Source organism: Astatotilapia calliptera, chromosome 1 (genome assembly GCF_964374335.1).
Source record: "Astatotilapia calliptera chromosome 1, fAstCal68.1, whole genome shotgun sequence".
Taxonomy (NCBI): domain Eukaryota; kingdom Metazoa; phylum Chordata; class Actinopteri; order Cichliformes; family Cichlidae; genus Astatotilapia; species Astatotilapia calliptera.
Window position 1 is genome coordinate 29468417 of NC_137422.1, and position 10843 is coordinate 29479259.

The window sequence follows — 10843 nt, forward strand, 5'->3', positions numbered from 1 at the left end:
CATGCAATGAAATCTCTTATTCACAATCCAGCTCATTTTGATAGACCAGCGCGCCGGCAAGGCAGAGCCCCTCCATCCTCATCCATCTGTTCCGACTAGAGGCTTTTACAGACAAATGAATGCATAGCGGATAAGCAAAAATATATCTAAATAATACCAGTTATTTCACAGCAATCCTGCTTTTGTGTATTGTAAAAGAAACTTGGGTACCATGCAAGATTTTGTGAGCAATGAGGTGGCAAAGGCAGTAGAAATTACATAAAAATGAACCTTGTATGAAACTTGCACACATTGAAGACAACAAGTAATAACCTCAGTAATGTAAAATGCTCAATAACCACACTTTTTCCCAGCAATGCTTAATACTTCTATGCTATTTATTGCTTTGCTGCTTGGAGAGAAGCAGAATCACAGCCGTATGAAATGAATTTAGGGTGAGCAAAATGACAGACAGGAATTCTTGGATGTTGTAGAAGAGACCAGAAGATGAAGTTGTACCCAGAGGGTTTGTCCATGAAACTGCAATCATATTTTAAATCAATCTCAATTCCCAAAATGATTATGTATAAGCTCGAAACTCCAGCGACAGACTGGTCCAGACCTGTCCAGGGTGTGCTCTGTCTCACACCCTCTTCAGGCTCTTCATGAACATGTAGAGAAGCTGGGAAAGGCTGAAGCAGCAGAGGATGGATGGATGCTCATGCTCTGTGTGAAATTAGAATAAATTTTCACCTTCTTAAATGCATGACCAGTCCATTTTAGAAGCCTGGACATAAGATGATGACTCATTTTTCTCATAAATTGTGTTATAAGTGAATTAAAAAATGGGCTACAAAAAGGCCTGAGTATTCTAATAAGGTTTCAAAAGTTACATTTATGTATTTTACATTTTACTGTGGTTGTGGTCTACAAGGTTGCTTATTCGTAGTAAACACAGACATACAATCTCAAGTCGCCTTAAAACACTCGTGTCATAATCTGTCATCATGTCTTTCACTCTAAACACTTTATAGAAGTCAGCCTCAGCTCTTATTTGGTACTCTCAGAATTTCATCTTCTAACAGTGACTTCCCATATACTATATACGCAGCCTCAAAAGGCACTTTAATTTTAAATTGTAAACATCTAGACGTCCTATGAGTAATGACCCAAATCAGTTTCTCTGTGTTCCACTCCACAGATATCTTGTCTTCCTGCAGGTTAAGAGGGATCTCTACCACGGCCGCCTCCTGTGCAAGACATCAGATGCAGCTTTGCTGGCTGCCTATATATTACAAGGTATGACAAACAACCTTTTTTGAGACGAGTATGTTTAATCATACTGTAAACATATATTTCACTGTGTGGTTGTGTGCAAACATGTGAGCAGAGTGTGTTTAAAAGCTGAAGACTCATAGGGTTCATACTGTTGTTTGCAAAGGGAATCGGAGTTTGTTGTTTTTATGCTGAACTGAAATTTTTTTTTTTTAAATAACAGTATGAAAAGCAACTTAGATAAACTCAATGTAAAAAAAAAATCATCAGTTTAATTTAAGATGTTTACATGCTTTGAAACCAAATCTGAGAGTTCTGACAAAAAGACTTCCTGGTTCCTCTGGGTGTTAGACTCATCAACATGCAGAGGGGTGAGGTGCATTAAGAAACAGTTTCCCTGTCACACACACTACCAAACATCTCTGCTGCCAGGATTCTGTCTCTCAGACATTCCCTGAATCTAAATGTCCTCTGTGTCTCTTTATGTTCCTACAGTAAATAATACAAACCGCAGTGTGCCTTAGAACGCATGCATTAACAAAATTGTGCATTTCACACTAAAATAATGTAGACGAATAAACAGAATAACAGGCCAGAAAAGAAATGTAATTTTTTTGGGTGAACTGTGTCTTTTAATTATTTAGCAATAATCACTTGAGAGGGAGAATAACAGTTTGAATAAGAAACAGCAGCCTTGAGTGGCTGCAATACAAATGTGGTTTCAACCACACCAGTCTTTAGAAATATTGTATTTTTATACACCAGATAAAGAGAGTTCATCTGCGGGGGCTTAAAAACATTACATATATATAATATACACTTAATGCAATGTATACAGTTTATTTGTGAGTTGGAAAACATCTCAGCAGTTACGACAATCACAACTCTGATACTATCACATGGGCAAAAAACTTCCCCAATCTTTTGCAGCTGGCACTGTAATTAAGTTAGCTGTCATTAGCCTGGTTATCATAGCACCTATTTTTATGGTGGATCTACTTTTCTTAACCTAACCAAACCAAACACAACAACAGCTCAGATGAAACTGAGAAACTTTGCAGATTTACATGCTTTTTAAATATTTTTTCAGTCACAGTGTCTTTTATGCTCTTTTTATTAAGTCTGTCTTCTTTTTTCGGTGGGGGTGGGATGGCTCTGTGAAGGCTGTGAAGCCAGGAATGAGAGCTATTCCACCAGGATTTTCCACCACTGAGTCACACTTTTCACCATCTGAGGTGACATGTAATCGCCAATAGGGACACCATTTCTCTGAAAGGACCTATATTGGCCAGAGTCCCCCTTTACAGTATAGAAGAGTCATATTCTCCAAGACTTGAAAAAAGTAACCAAGAGGAAGAGCAAAGTATTCTCATCTCAAATCACTCGTTTTACAGTGTGCTTAAATTTTGTTATTGACTTTTTGCCCAATTATGCTAAATAATTACTACCTATGTTAATTTGAAGTAAATTACCATAGCTGTCTCGTGCTGCACATCAATCCTTTAGACACAAATAACACATTTGAAGGTTTCAACTCTGATAAATTCCACTAAACTGATGTTTACATATTACATTGTGTTGATCTTTGTTTGAATGTCAAAGTTTTGATTCAGAATAAAGATTCGTGTATTCGTGAGCAGATGTTTTAACCTTGAAAAATTATAATCTAAGTTTAATCTTTTTACTACTATTAGTTTAAAGAAATGTCTTTCAGTATCATGCACCCCAGCACAAACTCTTTTCTGTCAAGGCCAACCACATAAATGAGAAAGTCAAACATTGTCACTGGTAGCTGAACACAACATAAACTGAAATAATTCTGAGTAAAAGGAAAGACCTTTTAATGTCAAAATTGGCAAAGTGAAAATATTTTTCACTGTTTTCTATGTGACATTTTCATGCTCAAAGATATGCTGGGCAGCAGGACGGAGATAATATTCTCTTAATACTGAGAACACACTGTCTCTCTGTGCATGATTATTCAACTTGTACAATTTATCTTTAAACTGAGCTAATAAGAACAACCCCTGTATGATGAACATAATTTAGTCCAGTTGTTTGTTTGAAAGTTCAAGCAATAGCATTTAGCTACGATTTCTTTATCCCATAGTTGGTTGAAGGGTCTTACATCACAAAAAAGTGACTCATGGGCCAGCTGGTAGCACATACACCATCTAATTTATTACCTCAGCAGTCCCAGTTCCAACTCTGGCCTTTTGCTGTATGTCATCGTTTCACACTTAGCTTTACCTATCAATTAAAGGCAAGGCAAAAAGCCAAACATAAAATCATTTAAAAAAGTCATCCTTTTCTTTTATTTCTTTCTTTTTAATTTTCCAGCTGAAATTGGTGACTATGACCCTGGGAAACATCCAGAGGGCTACAGCTCCAAGTTTCAGTTCTTCCCGAAGCACTCAGAGAAGTTGGAGCGGCGGATTGCTGAGATCCACAAAACTGAGCTGATGTAAGGTGGCATCTGTCCAGATGCCTGCATACCTGTGTAGTCTCCTTCAGTTTTATCAGAGGCAAGGTGCAGGCATCACAAGAGCATAGCTGACTTGGAGCACCTATGCAATCAACTATTCTATATAATATATAGCTTCTTATTTAACTTACATGAGTGCGGATGCTTTTAGATCAACATACGGCAACATTGGAATTCTCATTTAGGATATTAAGACAAGATAGGCAAGCATAATTTCTTATATATTGTAAAAAGTTCTGAACTTTTAATTATGTAGCAGGTATTGTGAATTAAAAGCAGTGATGTAGAGGTACCTAGATGTTTTTTCTGTCATGTGGTACAAAACCTTTAAAGAATGTTTAAAAAAACATGAATACATTTTTTTTTTACTGTGCTGGTAATTTGTTTTAAGATTTTGGAAAAATTGTAGTTCTTCTGTGGATTTAGACTGACTGGATAATTTAAGACCAGCTCAGTGATGTTGAGACTAGGAGTACATTGTACAATGTTCTGTACAATGTTGGAAGATGAACCTTGCAGATAGTATTCCTGGGCAAAAGAGGATTTAATCAAATAAACAGCTCCACAGTAACTTATACTTGCTGTATATACAATGTACAAAACCCAGGAGGACGCTGGCACTGGGTATAGATTCAATCCTATACTGCCCTCTGTTGCTCATTTCCTTCCCATAATTAAGTACATTCCCTGGAGTTAAGTGTCAAAGGTTGTCCGTAAAACATTTTGCATAAGAATAACAGTGTAATTTGCTAAGATACAAGAAACTTGAGTGTGGCAAAGGGATAATGACGTTAATTCAGTTTATTTCAGACTGCCTGAGCAAAAACAAAGAGCTACAGTATGTTCTCCAGCCGAGCTAATGTGACTCATACACTAGTTTCATCAAGGATTATTAATAGAAGAAAATGTAGACAGCAGATTGATTTATAATCCTTTCATTCCTGTGGTCAGTACAACAGCTGTTAGAACATTCTAGTCACTGCTTTAAAGTTTGACCTGCAGGGCTAAAAACTGAAGTAAGCTTTTGTTTGATTCTTTACACACAGTGAACAGATTTAATTATGTATCCTTGATCTGCACAGTTTACACCCTGGTAGCTATAGACATTTAAAAGAGTAAGTAGATGGTTAGAGACTTTTTCTTTAGGAAAATTAAAGCATCCAAACCTTTCTGATGCTACACATTATCAAGTTTGATAATGATAATCTTCACATAAGTCTGTCTCCATGAATTAAGAGTTGTGACAGAACCCAGTATGTTGACTTTATTTGTTTAACTTTTTTCTCAGAGGTCAGACTCCTGAAACATCAGAGCTCAACTTTCTTCAGAAGGCTCAGATGTTGGAGACCTATGGGGTCGACCCACATCCATGCAAGGTTATCATTAAGATTTACAGTAAAGTGAACCCTAACATGAATGACTGAATGTCATTGTGATTTAAAATGTTAACTCAAATCCATGTTTTTACAAAAACACGGATGTGCTGTCAGGATGTGTCTGGGAACCCGGCTTTTTTGGCTTTCACCCCTTTTGGATTCACTGTGCTGCAAGGAAACAGGAGGGTTCACTTCCTCAAATGGTGAGTAGAGATTAAGAGTTGAAACTTCACTTGATAATCATATTCATATCAAAGGTTTGTACTAGCAAGACAGTGACTTTATTTTAAATAAAATCTCCCCATCAGTTGCAGAAAAAGCTCAAATATGAATTAAGCATCAAAAGACTTTAACTTTTAAACTTATTTTAAACTTTTATGCCCATGAATATATTAGCTACATTCCACTTCAAAATGACCTCAGTGCTTTAAATAAAGAAAAGAACAAATAAAATCCTAAACTTGATACAATTTCACGCATTGTTGGAAAAAAACACACAAAGTACAGTACAATTTTTAAAATATTGTGAAATGTGATGCAAGAGAGTCCAAAGGAAAAAAGTAACCAGTTATCCATACAAGAAGATAACAGTAACCTTTGTAAGACCGCAGAGAAAGCTTCGAGGTTTTCACAGCATCTGACTTGTTTTGTTGTTTCCAAATCAGCATTTGAGCTCTTGCAGCTCTTGCACAGAAATGAATCACTGTTAGCCCTGTTAATTTACCTACAGCTCTTAATATTTTACAGCCTTTTTTGGTTTATGTCTCTCCTTTCTTTTGCTCACTTTCTCCCCTATTCTTTCTGGTCTGATTTCTTTGTTACTCTGTTTGGTTTGTCTTCTTTATTTTAACCTCAGGGAGGAGGTGACCAAACTTAAGTTTGAAGCAAAGACGTTCCATATATATGCAAATCAGAAGGAGGTATGTGTATTCATTATTAAAACTGCCTATTCTAGCCTGTGGAGCTCAGGAAGTTAAATGAGTGCGTCCATGTTTTATGCATGGAGACTACCACTGGGGAGCCACTGTACTATATTCTTAATGTGGAAATAAATGAGGAAGGATTTGACAAAAATGTGTGCTACCCATAGGTTTTAGCAGACAAAAGAGTAAAATAAAGACACTGTGTTAGAGGCGGTTGATGTTTAGATCAGAAGGATTATTTCTTTTGGGTTTTCTTTGGCTGATTGGTTACAGTGCCCTTTAAATATATCTGTATAGACACCTTCTCATATTCTAAAACTCAATGTAGGCTTTGGTTTGAATGAGAATGTAAAGCCTTTAGATGAAAAAGAATGTTGCTTTCATCACAAATATGAGTTAATATAGTGGACTGGTTACAGGATAAGAAGATCATACTGACTTACTTTGCACCTACACCAGAGGCCTGCAAGCATCTTTGGAAGTGTGGGGTGGAGAATCAGGCCTTCTACAAGTGAGTAAAATTACATACAAAAACTGAATAGGTATCTTTTCATTTAAGCTAATGACTGTATTTATGGTTTTTCACTCACAGGCTAGAGAAGTCAAGCCAAGTCCGCACTGTGTCCAGTAGTAACCTCTTCTTCAAGGGTAGTCGCTTTAGATACAGGTATCAACAGAACAATATGTTTATTGCAAAGCATGATATGGGAATACTAAGTACAATTGGGAGTTTTCAGTGCTTGCCGTAGTGGTCACGTTTATCTGTTTTTTAGCGGAAAGGTTGCAAAAGAAGTAATGGAACAAAGTGCTAAAATTAAGAGAGACCCCCCGGAGATCCACAGGTAACAATCATAACAATCATGCATTGATTAAATTATGTAACAAATTGATTAAGCTCTGAATGCACTGTCAAATGTGTTTGTTTGGGGCTTTATGCATACATGTGTTTTCTCACAGGGCTGGTATGGTGCCTAGTAGGAGCTGTCCATCCATCACTCATGGCCCTCGTCTAACGAGTGTGCCAAGGACCCGACGAAGAGCTGTGCACATTTCCATTATGGAAGGTAAACCGCACAAACACAAGAGCAAAGTGTAGCTGAAGCTCTCACTGTGTTGGTGGAAGTCATGGGAGTCAGTCCTCAAACTGCCAAACAATATATGTATTTGCAAGTGTGCAAAAAGAGGGCTGTTTAACCAATAATTTTACCTAGTATATGCTCATACTATAGCATTGTTTGGTTAGTGATGTTAGTCCATTAGTGGATGGTTACTATTAACATGCTGACATCATAATATATCATTTTTGTGGATATAAATTATTTGCTATTGTTACTTTATGAAATACAAGTGCTATTATTGGGCTTTATAAGTGCACAAATACTGCACATGGATCATTTTAGACTGTTGGTTGCTAGGTAACACGATGGCGTCACAATATCTATAGGTAAGTGATGGCTGTGATGGTAGAGCGGGTTTTCTACAAACTGGAAGGTCCACTGTTGTTATCCCCGGCTCCTCCATACTGAACCCTGAGGAATCCATTTGAGTGTGAGAGTGCTTGTGAAAGTTAGATAAAACACTAAGACATAGATAAAGGCACTGTATGAATGTTCATGTGACTGGGTAAACGAGACTTCTAGTAGAAGGTGACATGATTGCTCACACTGAAGAGAAAGGCGCTATAAAAGTATTCTTCTTCTGGCTGCTCACTTTAGAGGGCATCTGCCTCTATTTCACCCTATCCACAGGTCGTCGTCTGTCACACCAGCCCTCTGCACGTCCTCCCTGACTATATCCATGAATCTTTTCTGTGGTGTTCCTCTTCTCCTGCCAGACAGCTCCATTTTCAACACCCTTTGTCCAATATATCCACTAGATCTCCTCTCTTAAACAAAGTACCTGCACATCCAAACCATCTCAGCCTTGCCTAACTTTGAATCGAAGCCGCTTGATCTGAGCTGTCCCTCTGGTATACTCATTTCTAATCTTGTCCATTCTCTTTGTTCCCAACAAAGAAACTTCAGTTCTGCCACGTCCAGCTCTGCCTCCTGTCTTTTTTGTTAGTGCTACCATCTCCAAACCACACATCATAGCAGATATCAGTACCATCTTGTAAGCCTTCCCATTCACTTTTGCTGCTATCCTTCACACAAGTCACCCCCTGACACTCGTCTCCACCCACTCCACCATACCTGCATTCTCTTCTTCACTTGTCTTGTGCACTGTCTGTTGCTTTAGATGGTTAATCCGAGGTGCACTATAAATCTATCCCATAAGAACCATCAGAGTTCTAAGAGGAACCTGTGTGCCATATTTGGTTGCTCAAATCCTGATAATACAGGAGGTATTAAATATGTTGCTATAGCTCAGATAGTTTTAGTTCATTTCTTTTCCTTTAGTTTACTAATATAAACACTTTATCCACTGTGCTTTTTTCTTGTTTAAACATATAAAGTCTTCCCAGTTAGGCCAGGTCTTACTGTAGCTACCTAAACTTCTTAGCTAAATTGCTGATTTCCATTAAATCTTGGGCCCTGGTGTTGAGGCATTACACTTACCTCAAAATATAGATTTTTATTATCTTTTAAAAAATTATTTTATTGGTTAATTTAGAGATATCACAGTCTGCCTTATAGTGTGCCCTGGGGGATCAGTCCCCCAGGGCACATAAGAAATCACTGTCTTAATCCTGTGATTTGATCTGGGTTGCACAGCAATGGCACAGCATTTTTTTTAGATTCCTTATAACACTATCAGACATAGTTGTGAATACCTGCATGGAGAAAGAGCGCAATCTAAGTGCTTTTCCATGTTAACAGCCTACCTACTTGCAAATGTCAGTCGCTTTCTCTGTATTTTTGTGAGATCTCACTCTTTCTCTAAAGGGTGTGCTTTACTGAAAAGTGCACACACTGCAGTGCCCATCAGCAACTGGCCTCAGGTATTATTTTGACATGAGAAAGTCATCCTGTCAGTTTATAAAGGGCACTTACCATCCTGCCTTTCCTCCAACAGGCTATTAACCTTTTGCCAATGCTGCCACTGAGAGTAAGTTTACTCTTTGCCGATAGGCCTCAGTCACACTAATAAACTTACAACATAGCCTGTCTGCAAAAAAGAAAAGCAAATAGAAAAAATTTATTTTATCAAACCAGCCTTAGTTCTTGTCCTGGACTCTGACATTGCACCCCAGTGTATCAGCAGGGAAGCAACCCCCCTGTGTTTTGTCGTGTTGCTATATTTGTACTGGTATTTCAACTGGCAATGATATCTCAGCCTGAAAAAAGCTCCTGCTGTCAGGGACCATGCTGTGTGTGTCACAGCCGACAGCAGGAGGGGAGGTCGAGGTGAACTGTGGCACAAGGGGACCACATTCCTGGGCCTTGTCTTTCACTCTGACTGTCTTTCTATTTATCTACCGCTGTCAGCCCGCCTTAACAGCATGTGGGAGCTTACTGCATAGAAGGGAGTAGTGCTGCTTAGCTAGACCAGTCTCAGTTGGAGACAAAGACAGGCAGCAGACAGGCAGAATACAAAGAGGCCGTTTTAAGATTTAGAAAGCGAAAGGATAGCAGTTGAAAACGTGTAGAAACTCAATTGGAAATAGTGCTTTTGCTGTTGTGTAATCATGGTGAAGTGTTTGATCCGCATCAAGACCAAGGTGAATGTTCATCTGCGTATGATCAACCATTGTTATCGGGATGTGAAGGTGCGTGTGCTGTCTTTGGGACCCAGGCTTTTGGGCAAGGCTCTGGGAGTCCTTCCCCTTTTCCCCGCTCTACCGGGGGGATCTTCAAACTCAGGCTCTGGACCTGGGTTAAGACAGGAGTCCAGGGCTCCTTCCAGGCTAGCTGTTCCACTCCAGTTACATGGCTGCAGCCCAGCAGGCAATCGTGCAGGTAAAAATCAGGCTGGTTTTGTTGGATTGAGATATTTTGTGATAGATTTCCTGATTTTTAAAAGTGATTTTTTTGTGGTTATATTTCAAAACATTACAGTATTAAGTGACTGTAAGACCTATTGCTAAAATCTAATGTGATAGATAGAAAGTTTGCACTGTGATGAACCTCCAAAAAGCAGCTGTGAGAATATGAGAACTGAGTAAGTTCCTAGAAGACATCGGTTTTATGTTGCATGCTTGCTTTGGGGTTACAGTTGCCATTTGTATTTCCTTGGACATAGATTACATGATGTGAAGGCTAATTTTCTTCTGCATAAGTTGTGAAAAGCTAGCCATTAAAAAGAAATCCAGCTTCCCTTATGACTATATTAGCATAAGAGATGTCAGCACAGTGTTAAAGAAAGCACAAATGTACCAGAATATTCTGGCAGCTCAGCAAGCCAAGCTCCAGAGGCTTGTGGAAACTTTGCTTCAGAACTAATTAATAAGGAACAAATGAACGTAATTTCCCTTTAGACCTCCTCTTTTATGTGCTATAAGGGACAGGTTCTTTATATCCACTTTTATATCTATAACTTTCAGACATAATAAGCATGTCTTTTCCAGGCATCTACTAGTTATGTGGATATTCATGAGCAACTATTAATTGCTGCATACCTATAAAAACTGCCTATCCAATGCAATGGCACCTACATGTGTAAAGCTGTTATTTCCAATATTACCAGATCAGCCTGCAAAAACAACATGATGGATAGTCTGTAAGTCAGTCCTCGATTCTAGGTATTTTAATACCGCCTGCTTTCAGAAGAGAAAAACAATACAAAATGATGACTTAACAATCAAGTAGGTTTGCAATCTACAGTCTATTTTATGGGGTAGTGGTTCACACCTGAAAGATCCATAG

The 10843-nt window shown here is 38.4% G+C and overlaps 1 protein-coding gene across 3 annotated transcripts in view; it reads left to right on the top strand.

Annotated features, from left to right (window-relative positions):
- LOC113024921 (FERM domain-containing protein 5-like) overlaps positions 1-10843 on the top strand; it is a 79457-nt gene that overhangs the window by 63195 nt on the left and 5419 nt on the right. For all 3 annotated transcript variants that reach the window (XR_013909900.1, XR_013909899.1, XM_080303337.1), the window contains exons 5-13: positions 1181-1278; positions 3595-3718; positions 5028-5115; positions 5230-5318; positions 5972-6035; positions 6458-6549; positions 6631-6705; positions 6812-6880; positions 6996-7102. Coding sequence is in view for 1 of the 3 variants with exons in the window: in XM_080303337.1 (XP_080159463.1) it covers positions 1181-1278; positions 3595-3718; positions 5028-5115; positions 5230-5318; positions 5972-6035; positions 6458-6549; positions 6631-6705; positions 6812-6880; positions 6996-7102 (806 nt within the window). In the remaining 2 variants the exon portion in view is untranslated. The remainder of the gene's footprint in view (positions 1-1180; positions 1279-3594; positions 3719-5027; positions 5116-5229; positions 5319-5971; positions 6036-6457; positions 6550-6630; positions 6706-6811; positions 6881-6995; positions 7103-10843) is intronic.